The sequence below is a fragment of the Bos taurus genome, chromosome 5 (assembly GCF_002263795.3).
Source record: "Bos taurus isolate L1 Dominette 01449 registration number 42190680 breed Hereford chromosome 5, ARS-UCD2.0, whole genome shotgun sequence".
Taxonomy (NCBI): Eukaryota; Metazoa; Chordata; class Mammalia; order Artiodactyla; family Bovidae; genus Bos; species Bos taurus.
In genome coordinates this window covers 2,156,134-2,171,652 of record NC_037332.1, presented here as the reverse complement: position 1 = coordinate 2,171,652, position 15,519 = coordinate 2,156,134, and the positions used below count along the sequence as shown (strand labels likewise).

The 15,519-nt window shown below is 38.3% G+C and overlaps 1 protein-coding gene across 1 annotated transcript in view; it reads right to left on the bottom strand.

Moving 5' to 3' along the window:
- TRHDE (thyrotropin releasing hormone degrading enzyme) overlaps positions 1–15,519 on the bottom strand; it is a 448,987-nt gene that overhangs the window by 198,904 nt on the left and 234,564 nt on the right. Inside the window, exons 4-5 of the mRNA XM_002687170.7 lie at positions 9,826–9,980; positions 6,968–7,081 (exon numbers count right to left, since the gene is read on the bottom strand). Coding sequence (XP_002687216.4) covers positions 6,968–7,081; positions 9,826–9,980 — 269 coding nt within the window. The remainder of the gene's footprint in view (positions 1–6,967; positions 7,082–9,825; positions 9,981–15,519) is intronic.

The following is a 15,519-nucleotide window of genomic DNA, read 5'->3' as shown; positions in this document are numbered from 1 at the left end:
TAAAGTTTCTAAGTCAGTTAACATACAATCAACAGTTAACTAATGACGCCTTATTCACTCTTCATTCTAATTGATATTCTTAACAGGGCTACCAGCACATCAGTAAGGTCACTGGTAAAAAGCACAGAATTAGTCCTAATGAGAAAATGTTAACCCAATTAGTTATAGATTAGCTTTAGTGAGAATTATTTTAACGTTAGTACAACAGATGCATTTCTTGTTCTCACTGTTCTTTGCTAGAAATCTTTAATATCTCTTTGTGCATGCATGCTCAGTTCTGTCCAACTCTTTGCAATCTCATGGACTGTAGCCCACCAGGCTCCACCAGGGTGGGGTGCTATTTCCTCCTCCAGGGTATGTTTCCAATTCAGGGACTGAACCCACATCTCCTGTGTCTCCTGCATTGGCAGGCAAATTCTTTACCACTGAGCCACTTGGGAAGGCCTAATATCTCTTCAGTCATCATTAATCAGAAGCCAAGTCTCTGACCTGCTTCTTAACACTGATATCCTAGATTATCCTAATTTGTACATTGTGAGTGTAAATCTCATTCTCAATGCATTTGGCCTGTGCATCTCAGAATCCTCTTTCATTTACTCAGAATTCAGATGAATTCCATGAGAAACTTTTCTCTAAGACTGTTCTCTTTGCTAGCTCTTATTTCCTCTGTGGACTTTTTCTATGTGTCTATTAGGTAAAAGAGTCAGACACTACTTAGTGACTAAACAACAAGCAAAAATTGTCCACCGAAGCTCCAAACTTCTCTGACCACTAATGCTAAGGAGAAAGCAACCCCATTTTCCCAGAATAGAAGGCTACAGCTTCCCAGATTCCCTCAAATAAGAAAGAAAAATTTTTTTTCTCTTCTTTAAAATACAGAAAATGTTTTCAACATGAAGAAAAATTACTTACAGAGGGATTTGGAGGGAAGAGTAAAGGGAAAGCACAAAGAAGAAGTCCATTTTGAAGACTGTGACCCCCAACAGACCCAAGGGCACCCCTTCTGCTTTTCTTCTAGTCTTTCAATGTAAATGTCACTTTCTAAGCTACTGAGATGGATCAAAAATATCACAGACCCAAAGGTCTGTGACTAACCAATAGAAGTCTTTAAACTTTTCCACATTCAATATGTCAGTCAGTTGAGAATAAAATATCATCGACCAGTTGAAAACAATTGCATCATCTTCTAATTTACTGACATCAGGAGTAGAATATTATATGTGGATTTTGGGGATCACACAGAGTCAGACACGACTGAAGTGACTTAGCAGATAAAATACAACTGCATGGAAAATCTATATACATACACACATTTATTTGGTATTCAGTATTTATAAGGTAAGATTCTAAAACAAATATTTAATTCCCAGATGGTCCATCTCTGACAGCATAGCTCTCCTGGGCAAATATATTTTAATATTGATGAATCATAAGCAATAGTACCAACATACCAACTACTGTTGAAATGTATATTAACTAACTCTGAAAGGCGTTTTTCTTTATAGACATTAAATCAAAGATGGACTTAAGACATGAAGAGCTGAACACGTAACATATTAACAAAAACAATTTTTCTCTAATTTTCTATTTCCCCCTCTCTGAATAGCAGAGTTTTATCATTGTTTGGAATAATTAATCAATATATCTTCACATTTAAACTGGAAACAAATGAACTCAATAAACTGTATCTATTTCAGTTCATTTTCTCAACTTCTTTTTGAATAAAAATAAAATAATTTAAGAAGTAAAGATAATTTTATTTCAATGCCTATTAAATTTAGCAGGCAATTTTTGTTGTACCACATACTGAGTCTAATGGCAGAATTCATTTTTACCATTTTGATCCTGCCCATGATGAAAACAACTGAGAACATTTATCAAGGTTTTGGGCAATACACTTTGAGATATTAAGTATTTATCATAATTAAGTTTAGCTGCACAATTCTCTATTAATACTTATCTTTATGCCCAGGTATGTGCCCTCATAAAAATTTAAGAATTCCCAGTCCTTGGACTTTATCAATTACTTTATAAAGTTACTGCTGTGTGAAGCTCCTTAGCATCCCAAATTATTTAATAAGAGAATATACACATGTTTAATAATTCTCATTATGGCAAGCACATTCTTACAAGGCTACATTCAGGAAACTACAGGATACATCTATCATATAGATACAAATTATAGTGAAAACCTGTGCAATACGCAGGGTTGATTACAGTGAAAAGCTGTGTAATACACACAGGGAATATGATTTTGCCTACATCAGCACCAGGTCTGCAAAATAAGGATTTCTTCATGGTATCATTTTACTATTTATCCTTTTCCTGTATTAAAACTCTTCTATCATAGACCTTTTTCAAATTGAAAATGATAAAGAATTGTTGAACAGTAACTATGCTGCATGGATCCTTTATTTTCTCCCTTTGGAGGAATCACAGTAAGATTTAATATGACTGCCATCAATAGCTTAATGCAACTTAATTCATCCAATAATATTGTCCTTAACAACAAACTTTGATAGAATAGTCTTCAAGTTGTCAACTTACCCTATGAAATCTAACCCCAAAAGATAATCTAAGTGATCTTGACACTTCTGTTTGATGAATGAAACATGATATTAAGCTTGCTGCTGCTGCTGCTAAGTCACTTCAGTCATGTCCAACTCTGTGCGACCCCATAGACGGCAGCCCACCAGGCTCCCCCGTCCCTGGGATTCTCCAGGCAAGAACGCTGGAGTGGGTTGCCATTTCTTTCTCCAATGCATGAAAGTGAAAAGTGAAAGTGAAGTCACTCAGTCATGTCCAACTCTTAGCGTCCTCCATCCATGGGATTTTCCAGGCAAGAGTACTGGAGTGGGGTGCCATTGCCTTCTCCGGATATTAAGCTTATGTACTTATAAAATAGTCCACATTGCCAATATAGATAAGCATTGATTTGGAGAGACTGAGTCTAGATACAAAGTTTACAGAATTTTGTTTGTAATCTTTACATGTTGTTATTCAGTTATTAAGTCATGTTTGACTCTTTGTGACCCCAAGGACTTCAGCACCCCAGGCTTCCCTGTCCTTCACTGTCTCCCTGAGCTTGCTCAAACTCATGTCCACTGAGTTGGTGATGCCACCCAACTACCTCATTCTCTGTCACCCCCTTCTGCATTCAATCTTTCCCAGGATCAGGGTTTTTTCCAATGAGTTGGCTCTTCAGGTAGCCAAAGTACTGGAGCTTCAGCATCAGTTCTTCCAAAGAATATTCAGGGTGATTTCCTTTAGGATTGATTGGTTTGATCTCCTGCTGTCCAAGGGACTCTCAAGAATCTTTTCTAGCACCACAGTTCAAGAGCATCGATTCTTCCGTCCTCAGCCTTCCTTATGATCCAACTCAATCTATAGGTAATTGCTATACAATCTAGGGCATCAAAATAGCTTACTAAGGTCAGAAGTGTTAGGGTATTTAAACATAAAATCAATGCCCCTTTCTAATGGAACATTTATTATTTTCCAGGTCTATGATACCTACTCATATTTGTTCACGGATTTCAAAGAACTTGCAAGTTATTTTATCCTCACAAAAATCATGTGTGCTTACTAAGTCAGTATAATCATCCCATTTCTCAAATGATAAAGATGAGTCAGGAAGTGAAATGCCTTTTTGGAATCTGAATTACTTCTTGTCAATCTATTTCCTGACCTTATATCATACTACCTGTAAAGACCCATATCTATGAAATGGTATACTTGTTTAGTTTGTTGGGGAAAAAGATTTGATGGTAGTGTTTATTTCATATAGTGTTCTTAAGGTAAAAAACTGATTATTTCTTTAGCAGAAACTATCTATAAACACATACAAATGCATATACACAGCCTAAGAGCCCACATAAGTATACTATCCTAAACCAGAACAAAAGCTTCCTTAACAATATTGTGTAATCCTGGGCTTCTTTATTGCTATTCCATAAAATATAGACTATCATAGTAATTTCCCTAGCAAGTTGAAGTTGTATTTCAGTGTTTGAGCATTGTTGTCTAAAAATAATAAAACCACGGTTTTTGAGATTAGAGGCAAAAGAGGTCAGCTTGCTTACTTTACTTCTGAGACACGCCTGACTTCTGACTTTTCTAATTTTGGCTAAGTTCTAGTGCAGCCCGAGCCTTGCTCTCATAGGTAAGCTCTTGTGCATATCACAACAGTATGAGTTACTGCTGACACAGCCATCACTCTCGTTCTTCCTAGTATTTCTTTCACTCTTTTGCTGATGCCATTATGAAAAATGGTGCTGACACAGCCTTAAAGTCACTTAATATCCTTTCTTATTTATGTGGCTGACTTGTCTTAAATTTTTGTTTGCAAAGAAGATATTAATGATGGTGGAGGAGCATTTGTTTAGAGTCTCTTCCTACAGGTTTTATAAATTTAATATACTGAAGTACTCTACAAACTAAATTTTAAAAACTATTAAAAAAGCAAAAGCAGCCAATAAGAGAAAATATTTGTGATCTTTAGAACCTGAACATAAAGAGACATAATAAGAAAGCTTGCTTTCACTATTGCCTAGTTAATTGTGATGGGGTTTATGCTTTCATTTCTTAGTGTAATCCATCATTAATCCCCATTTTTGATTATAAAATATGGATTTATATCTTACCACACCAAAGCATTTTTTATAAATGCTTTCAATACATGGTCTTTATTGTATTTAGGACAAAGTATCAGAAGTGTTACTTATACTCTGTATTCATTTTCAATATTCTTACAAAAATGCTCTCCATTTATAATTTGATTGATAAAATAATGAAGGAATATAAAAAAATTATTTGAAAACAAAATTCAGTATGGGAACACTGAAACTTGGGGTAGACTGCAACACTAAAACCATCAAAAGCTGTCAGTTTTCACCATGAGTATAATTCTGTGCATAGCTTTTCAATCTAAGATTTATTTTTATAATGCTGAATAGATTTTGTCATAGATGGCTCAATGAGCTCAAAAAAAAAAAATCTTACCTATATGAGTAACATGTCATTTATAATACTAACATTTTAAACATTAAAACATAACAGAATTACCAATCAGTAGTAACTCACACATAATGAAAATTAAATAAAAATTTTAAACAAATTTGGTTGAAAGTCAACTAGCAACCAAAATATATTTTTACAAATGTTTCAATATCCTTAATATTTCAGTTTTAAAACTGCATATTTGTTTAAAAATTAATTTTAATAATAAATATTGCATGCTATTGATTTTTCTTCAAAGTTCTTTAAAAGCATTTTTAAAATTAATTTCAATGCTATAATAAAATAGTTCAAATAAAAATTTTAGATTGTATTATTTATAGATATACACTTAGATATATAAGGCCAAGTAAAATTAACTCACACATTTGTGCAAATGAACCATGTTGCTTTTATAAAATATAAAAGTGGATAGTTCAAACATATCAGTATGATATTACAATTGCAACATTTCTTGAGATATGTAAGGTCACCTTTTATACCCAGTAGGAGTTTGGTAGAAAAGTTATATCATGACTTAACGGACAACGGTGCATTTCACCATATCATACTTGTAATCATGACAGATAATTAGATAATCACATATATTAGTAGTTTAAACATCAAAAATCAAGTGGTATAAAATAAATTTATATTATTACTCAAGCTATAACACAGGTGAAATTTGAGCTTCTGGAAGTTGACAAATGTTAGTACTTTGCAACTTTTACACAGTGCCACTTAAATTTAAAATTCAAGTTCCAGACTTCCCTGGTGGCTCAGGGTCAAAGAACCTGACTGCCACTGCAGGAGACACAGGTTCGGTCCCTGATCCGGGAGGATCCCACGTGCCTTGGAGCAACCAAGCGCATGCGCCACAGCCACTGAAGCCCATGCGCCTTATCGCCCGTGCGCCACACCAAGAGACGCCCTCACACCACAGCTAAAGAGTAGTCCCCACCTGCTGCAACGGGGGAAAGCCCTGAGCAGCAACTGAGACCCAGTACAGCCAAAAATAATAATAAAGTAAATTTTAAAAATAAGTAAAATCCCAAAACAACCTATATCCTGGGTTCTATTTAATAACATAGTCACTTACTCATTAATGGAAGCTTGTATAAAATGAAGTGAAGTGAAGCCGCTCAGTCGTGTCCGACTCTTTGCGACCCCATGGACTGTAGCTTACAAGCTCCTCTGACCATGGCACTCTCCAGGCAAGAGTACTGGAGTGGGTTGCCATTTCCTTCTCCAAGGGATCTTCCCGACCCAGGGATCGAAACCAAGTCTCCCGCATTGCAGGCAGACGCTTTACCATCTGAGCCAGCAGGGAAGCCCATAAAATGAAAAACATATTAAACAACATACAGAAATCATATCCCCCTCCACTTTTTCTTCTAGGATGTTCAAGAACATCATTGCTTCTGGTGCAATGAACCCTACTTCAGATTCATACATACAAGTTTGGATATAATGCACACAGCTCTTTATAAAATTATCAATCTCTTATTAAATCATTTAATCCTAAAGTAAAAAAAATAATGTATCAAAGATTTTAGCTATGTTTTGAGTTCATCACACTGAATATTAAGTTCTCATTTTCCTTCCTATATATTGAGATATCCTATACACATTTAAAGTATAACTTATCAATTGCTATTACCTTATCAATTTATGGGATAGTTTATCCTTGTTATCAAATATTGCAATCTAAAATATTTTTATTTAGAAAACTTGTAGTATTTTGAAATCAATGTATAACCAATCAGACTGTATTTAGTTCTAATAACTAAAAGAGAATTCTTCTGGAATACTACCGTTTATATTTTGGGTTACATTTCTTTTGTTGGGTAGCTAATTTTTTTCATGCATCAGTTGGCATTTTCAAACACATCTCACGATAAGATAAGCCCAATATGACATGGGATCAAGCTTTCACTGAGAGTTCCAAAAAATTAAAGAGAAATGCACTTACCATGTTCCAGCCGGGATAGAGGTAGTCTGTACCAACAAACTCAAAGTAGTGAGCAAACCCTTCCTTCAGCCACACGTCTTCCCACCACACGGGAGTCACGAGGTCACCAAACCACTGCCATCACAGATGAATGGGCATCAGATAAAATCACATCTAGCCAGAGTTATCTCATCTAGAATTAAATGTATTAAACTATGATGATCACAACTGGAATTCATTTTCTAATTGATTTTGTGATCTTAAAATAGGTTATAGCAAGACTATTAATTTGACCACTTGGGTGATGCTAATTTTTTAATAAGTGCATTCAGGGTAGAACAAAAATAAAATTATCAAGGAACAGAAAAAGAATATTTAACCTGGGAGAGAAAGGACTCAGGAGAAAAAAAAAAAATTGCTGACAGTTGTCTTCAAATATTTGAAGACCTAATATGTAGAAGAACCTTGGGTTCTGTGTCCCTGCAGGAGACAAATCAGGACTAATGGATGGAAATTGGGGTTTGTCAATTGGTAGAGGCTGCTAAAAATGCAGGAGACCCTCTAACAGACTAAAATGGATGAAGATGGAAAATACTGCCTCAGGAAGCAGTGAGCTCAGCACAGGAAGTACTGGAGCAGCGCCTTCCAGTGTCAGAGGCAATCACAGACAACGTCAGCCTACTGAAAGAGCTGAAGGCTTTCAGGATGCTCCACACCTGACTCTCCATGATTCTATGATAATGAGTGTTGGACCAAAAAAAACAAACAAAAAAACACCTTTAAGATAGCTTCAGGAAAAATAATGTTGTCATTTTTAATTGGTGTTTTGATTAGATGATGATGCATTACTCTGAAATCCTTGCTGAGTTCAGAAAAAGCTTAATGGAATTCTTTTTTCATTAAAAAAACAAAACAAACAAAAAACATTATATACCAGGAACTATGCCACTTGGACAATGTCCCTTCTGAGACAGCGAACACTTTATTGTGGAAGAAGGGACAATGCAGTGAGATAGAAAATAAAAAACAAAGAAACAATAGAATTTCAGGTCTTATTAAAACATGATATGTATGGGGGAGGGGTCACTTTAGATTGTAAAAGCAAAAAGGTTCTCTCTAAGCAGATGACATTTGAGCTCATACTTTAATGATAAGAAGGAGCCATGAGAAAGCCTTAGGCAGGAGGATTTTAGGCATTTATAAGTAACTCTTAGTGTGAAGATTCTAAGTGGGAGTGAGCTATTTAAGAAACAGAAGAAAAAGGCAGTCAGGCAAGTATCAGATGATAGCTCTACAGCTTTAAAAGCTAAATAGCTTGGTGGCAGAGCGTTTCAATATTAATAATAAAGTATCTCTTACTCAAAAGGATCTCTAATCGAAATACAAATACAAGATAATTCTGAACATGCTGATGACCACAAGTTAAATGATGTTTTAAGTATTTTTTATTCTTGATCAGCAACAAGTGCTTCTTCTCTCTTAAACTGAAAGTCTATCTTAAAAACTGCAACAAAAGTAGGTGAGGAGAGATGGTAATGCAGAAGATACTTTGGCATTGACAGTAGAAATTATTATGTGTTTCTCCCAGCTTCTGATTCATTTCCTATAATAAGTAGCTGAACATCACTAAGCTAGAACAAGAAAGTAACTGAGAGTCTGGAACAAAAGAAATCCAGTTCTAGGAACAATGATTATCAGTATGCTCTTATTTCAAAAGAACTCTTCATGTAACTTGTGTCTAGGAATGTTCAAAAAGGAATCAGTTTTTGCATCAAAGAATTGTATGATTAGCTGGAAACCACTTTTAGCACAATAGAGAAACACTAGTTATCTCTACAATGGATCCGCTTAAGTCACTGAAGCAAGGAACACATGCCCTAGCTGACCAGCATGGCCGGTACAAACACCACACAGGTTCACTGCAGAAGGCTGACATTTAGGTAAAGAGTCATGTGGCCTGGAACAATTTATCATGAAGTCTGTGTTCACGTATTAGCATTTACCTGTTCAGCTTCTTTCACTGACAACATTTTCTACCTCTCTTTAAGGTTTTCAAACTTTTTAAAAAGATTTTGAGTTGATAACAAGTGGAAGTCTTGCTGTTTCACACTGAGATTTCTGGTGTTTTCACTTAAAAACTAACCATAGCTTCTGGTCACCAGACAAGGATTGCTTTTTATTAAAGCACAGATGTTTATTTTCAGTTATTCTTTTCATTAGCATCAAGATTCAAATAGGCATTGTGAAATCCTGTAATACCTTTCACTCATTGTAGTAAAGTGCATGAAATTAATTTTATCTTAGCTTCACTACAAAGCTGGCTAATTTACATATGAATTTCTAAACATGCCAAGACAAAAAAATATCAATCATTTCAGAACAAAGAGTCTGTGGCTGAGTTAGTGAAAGACTTCCTAAGTGTCTGTGTGATGGGAGAAGGGGAATAACAAATTGATTTCAGCAAAAGCAAATTTTGACATGTACACAGAACTCCGCTGCATCTTGCAGCAATGCAATAAATCATCGCCATCACTGCTCTTACCATATATACACACCAATAATCACAAGAAAATAAAGCAAGGTGGACAAAGAACAGTGAGTGCATGGGGTCTCCAAAGAGGCTGCTGGGTGGCGATGCCATCTCACTCCTCACCTAAACTGAATGACAGTTGCTCATTCAATACAATCTGTGCCCTCACTTTCGTTTGTGCTGTCATTTGAGAAAAGTGACAGATCTTCCAAAAAGAACTACACAGTGCTCTACACCGAATTGAAACTTAATTGGGGGGATAACAACTGAACTCCTAATCTAACTATCTGATATCATTTTACATTCGCCATAGTTTGCAATTATACTTACACCTGATCCTTTTTCATACCTGGTGACATATCTCATGAACAATGACCATGGTGACATCCAGCAAATAAGAAATAGATGAAACACTGGGATCCAGCAGTATTCTTTGTTCCACAAAAATACTTAGTCCCCAGTTCTCCATAGCAGCATACGGATGCTTAGGCACAGCTAAAAGATCTAGAAACAAAATAAAACAATTCCAAAGGCTTTAACAAACACATTCGATTCTAAACGCATATCCGACAAAAGTCCAGAAATTCTCATTAAAAAGAATACTTGCTCTTTCTTAGTAATTTTTTTTTCTAAATTAAACTACCTGCCATTTCTTTGTGACAGCAGAAATATAGGCTATCACTGTAAACGCTAGCTGTATCCATCCATCACAGTCCATTTTCAGACCCAGTGGTGGAGGAGGTGGGAAGTATAGCACCATTATTGATGCGCCTATCCTAATAAGTTGCAGAAAGTCAAGGAAACCAAAGGCAGCAGGAATCTACAGAGTCAAAAGGCACTGCGCCTTCTGATGAAAATAAATCAGCTTAATGCAGAGAATACTGTACTCTTGCTTTTACCTCAATATTGTTCAAAAGAAAACATCTCACAGTGGTTTAAAAATCCGATATGTCCTATTTCTAATTGCTTAATTTTAATGTATTTTTGAGTTCTGTTAAAAATAAAATGTTACATGTAAATATAGCTCACATAAAGAAAGTTATAATGGACGATGTAGTATCAAAAGGACTATTGAGGGAAACTGCAGACTTCGGTTCTGGTCCTGCCTCCATCATTAATTAAATATATGACATCAATAAATCACTTAATTTCTCAAGACCATAATTCTCTCACCTACAAAATGAGGTTATTAGACATCATAATCTCTAAAATCCCTTTCAGCTCCAAAAATCTATGATTAGATGATTTTAAGATTTATGCTTACTTTCAAAGCTGGTAAAGGTATTATATTATCAACTTTTGGTTAAGGTGACACAGTAAGTTCATGCTTTGATGTACTCCCTCTGCTCTAAACACATAGCAATGATAAATAAAATATGAAAAGGAAAAACTAAATATCATCTCCAGGCTGGAAAATAAACCTCTCCATGGACCAGAAATGGTACATAAATGCAAAGTAGTGATTGCAAGTGAAGCCACAGGCTTGCTGAGGTCTGGCTCCAGGAGCAAGCAGTGGCATCTGGGAATTGGCTCCAGCAGGATCTACCGGATTAAAGGGATCTAAGCCAAGTTGACGGCTTGTTGCCAGCAGCTGAGATAGGGCATGCATGCTCAGAAGGGCTGAAAATAGTTGGTGGTCAATGCTTCTTGGGAAAGCCAGCAAGTGGCAATGTAAGGACTCCAACCCTGGCAAGCTGGCTCCACTTAACCGTATAAACCCCGGAGTAACACCCCAGGATGCTAAGGAAAAAATGGTACAAGAATGTTGCTGCGGTACTGTTTGTAAAAGTGAAAGGAGAAACTACATGCCTTTCACCAAGATACTGGACAGAGAAACTGTGAAATAGTTCTAAAAAAGGAACACCATACAACAGTTGAAATAGTCTCACCACTAGATTCTAACACTACATGTATCAGCATGGATAATCAGAAAAACATAATGCTGAGGGAACAAACGAAGTGTAGAATGCCCTTTATCATCCACTACTTAAAAGCAAGCCAAATAGGTGGAAAATGGGTATTCACATATGCACACTCGTGCCAGACAAATAGTAGTGGTAAAATGCACACAGAATCACACACATTCAGGAACGATAAACACCAAATTCAGAATTATGATTGCTTCAGGGAAAAAAGGAGAAGAAAGGAATGAGGGACAGTCTTTTATGTTTCCAGAGTCAATTTTGATTGTATGCAAATGGCAGAGGCAGAGGGGAGTTGTCTCACATCATCAATAAGCAATTCCAACCGAGTGACCCACTGTTCAGTCCAATTCCGATACTGTCTACCCAAAGACAGAATCAGACTCCACAGGATAAAGGTTCAGTCCTGTAAGACTACACACCACCCCCCACTTCAGAAATCAGTCCCAAGCCTGGGTTGTTATCTTTGCTTCTGATCTATAAAGACTGGAGGTTCCACCACCCCCCTCAAATCAGGATGCAACTGAAAGATTAGGTTGTTACCTGCACTTCTCACCAACTGGCTATAAATCAGAGATTCCCATAACTTCCTGCTTGGGTTTGATGAATTTGCTAGAGCAGCTCACAGAACTCAGAGACATTTAACTTCCAGATCACCAGTTTGTTATAAAGCTATCTAAGGAACAACCAGATGGAAGAGACGTCTGAAAGGGTGAAAAGCGTCCGTGCCCTCTCATAGACGTGCCACTCTCCCCAGATCTCCACCTGCTCACCCACCTGGAAGCTCTCTGCGCGCATACCTTTGGGGTTTCATGGAGACTTCATTAGAGAGGGATGGTTGATAAAATCATTGGCCTCTGAGGCATGAACTCAGTCTCAGCCCCTTTCCCCTCATTCTCAAGGCCAAGGACTGAGACGAAAAGTTCCAACCCTCTAATCACAGGGTTAGTTTTCCTGGCAACCAGCCTCCATCCTTAGGTGAGTTCCAAAAGTCACTGTATTAATGTAACAAAAGACAACTTTAGGTCTCGCTTCACTTGGAAAATTCTGAAGGTCTTGGGAGCTGTGAGCCAGAAAACATGTGTGAGAAATCTGAATGGCATGGAAATATTTCTCATAAATCACAATATCACAGAGGGTCAAATACAATGGATTTCAAACGTGATTTGTTTTGTCTTGGCCACGCCATGCGCTGTGCAGTCTGCAGAGGCTCATGTCCCCATTACCCAGTCAGGGATCAAACGCATGCCCCCTGCAGTGGAACTACGGAGTCTTAGCCACTGAACCACGAGGGAATTCTTCCAGTGTTTTGTTTTGTTTTATTTTACTTTTTAGCCTTTGGCCACACCTCATGGCATGTGTGATCTTAGTTCCCTGACCACGCATCGAACCTGTACCCCATTGCATTGGAAGGCAGAGTCTTAACCACTGGACCAAGGAAGTACCCCCAATATGCTTTCAATGCTAATTTTTCAAAGCTGATAATGGATCCATGGGTATTACTTATAATATTATTGATTCTTTTCTGCATGCTTTAAATATTTCATAATAAGAAAAAAATTAAATGGTTGAGTCTCAAAGCTAATTTTCATTTATTCATGACGTTAACAAACATCTAAGCATTTGCTGTGTCCTTAAGTTTGTGTGCATGTGTGCATGCTCAGTTGCTCATCATGTCCAACTCTTTGCGACCCTGTGGACTGTAGCCCGCCAGGCTCCTCTGTCCCTGGGATTTTCCTGGCAAGCATACTGGAGTGGGTTGCCATTTCCTACTTCAGGGCATCTTCCCAACCCAGGGATCAAAGCCGCTTCTACTTTTTATCCTGCATTGGCAGGCGGAATCTTTACCACTGGGCCACTGGGGTAGCCCCCGTGTAAGTCTGAGATGTGTATTAAAATAAGTCAAGTATGGCCCCTGTATTCACTACAGGGAAACATGACAACTTAACACAAGAAATAAAGAATAAAAAGTGCTATGAAAGAGAGAGAATATCAGATCTAGTTCTTGAAAGAGGTAGCGTTTGAGTTGGATTTCTGAAAATTAGTAGGAATTCGACGGGCACATAGAGATACTACGTGCAGTCGTTTACACAAGCATGTATCTTTGAGCAGCTCTTTTCACAATACAAGCATTGTTCTGCCCTCAAGGCTCTTTGTTCCCTGCTCTTGTGGCACTTACATGTGGGTGTGTGTAGAAGGAAGAGATCAATTAACAAGCAATAAATGAATGAGAGAAACTGAGCAAATGACAAATGCTATCAAAAATAATAATAATAATAATAGAGGAAGACAGTAATTGGTGGAGTGATTGGGTGGAGCGTGGTCAAAGCAGGCATCTGTAAGGCCATCACATCTCGCTTGAGATGTGAGTAATGGTAGAAGCCACATGTCTGAAGATATGTGGAAGTATCATTTTCTAAGAAGAGGGGACAAAAGCTGCACAGACCTAAGGAGGGAATGAGAGCAGCACACTGGACAAACAGAGTGAGGCTGACGTGGCTGAGGGCAGGTAGGGAGAGCACGGGTGTGAGAACTGTGCAGAGCGCAAGGATGGAGCAAAGAGACACACTTCTGCTTGAGATTTTATTTTGAGGCCTCCCCTAAATACGAGCAAAGTAGGCAACAGAACACTATGTGTCAACTCCATCTGCCACCAGCAGATGGCAACAGCAGTAGCAGGTCTGGGGCCATTACTAGGAACAGCTGGACTTACGAACAAGACTGTGGCAAAAGAGAGTCACTTCTGTTCCCTGGAGACTTCCAAGAGCCAGGGGTACTCAGGTCCCCAGGATTAAGTGAGCAAGTCAGGCCGCACACTGGGATATGCACTGGCTCAAAGGGCATAGCGAGGACTCCAGACACAGGCCAGATGCAGAGTCTAAAAGTTTGGAATAAAGAAGGTACATCCGAGGGCAGTCACACAGCCACAGTCTGACCTGCAGCCTGAGCGTGTGGGGCAGCTGAAGGCTGGTGTCAAAGACCTCAGGCATCGGTAGCCAAGCAGACCGGTGACTCATTAGTTTCCAGAGGTCTAAGGGCAGCGGTGTCGGACCTGAGAGACAAAGCTGGACTTCAACCAGACAAGGATTCCTGAGCAAACAGAGTCAGATTCAGACAAAGGGACTGAAAGCAAGAGAAACACAGAAGGGTCAGCAGTAGAAGGCAGCTTCTCAGACACTCACAGGCTTTATTACTGATACAGGGAACCATGTCTGTGGCTGGCAGAGCAGGAGATTATTCTACAGACATAATAACCCAATGTCAAAGTACAGAGAAACCTGGATTTTACTGCACTACTGAGAGACACTTTGCACCTTTCTGCTCTGTAGGGATTCCCTGGTGGCTCAGTGGCAAAAAATATCCACCTGCTGATGTAGCAGACATGGGTTTGATCCTTGGTTCAGGAAGATCCCCAAGAGAAGGAAATGGCAACCTGCTCCAGTATTCTTGCCTGGAAAATTAGAGGAACCTGGCAGGTACAGTCCATGGAGTCGCAAAAGAGTCAGACAGGACTAAGCAACTGAGTACACACGTATTCTGCTCCGTATCTTTATCTCATAAATAGTTCTAAATTTTCAGAACATCTGCAGGAAGCATATATCCACATAAAGACTTGTACACAAATGTTCATAACAGTTTTACTTCCAATGTCCATCAATATGTGAGTGACTAATGTGTGATGCACCCACAGAATAAAATACTATTAGGCAATAAAAGAAGGCAGTAGCACCCCACTCCAGTACTCTTGCCTGGAAAATCCCATGGATGGAGGAGCCTGGTGGGCTGCAGTCCATGGGGTCGCTAAGAGTTGGACACAACTGAGCGACTTCACTTTCACTTTTCACTTTGATGCATTGGAGAAGGAAATGGCAACCCACTCCAGTGTTCTTGCCTGGAGAATCCCAGGGACGGGGGAGCCTGGTGGGCTGCCGTCTCTGGGGTTGCACAGAGTCGGACACGACTGAAGCGACTTAGCAGCAGCAGCAGCAGGCAATAAAAAGAAAGAACTGTCAATACATGCTACAACATGGGTGAACCCCAAAATAGTTATGCTGAGTAAAAAGAAAGAAAAAAATATATGCTGTATGATTCATGTCATTTATATATAGAAAATGAAAACT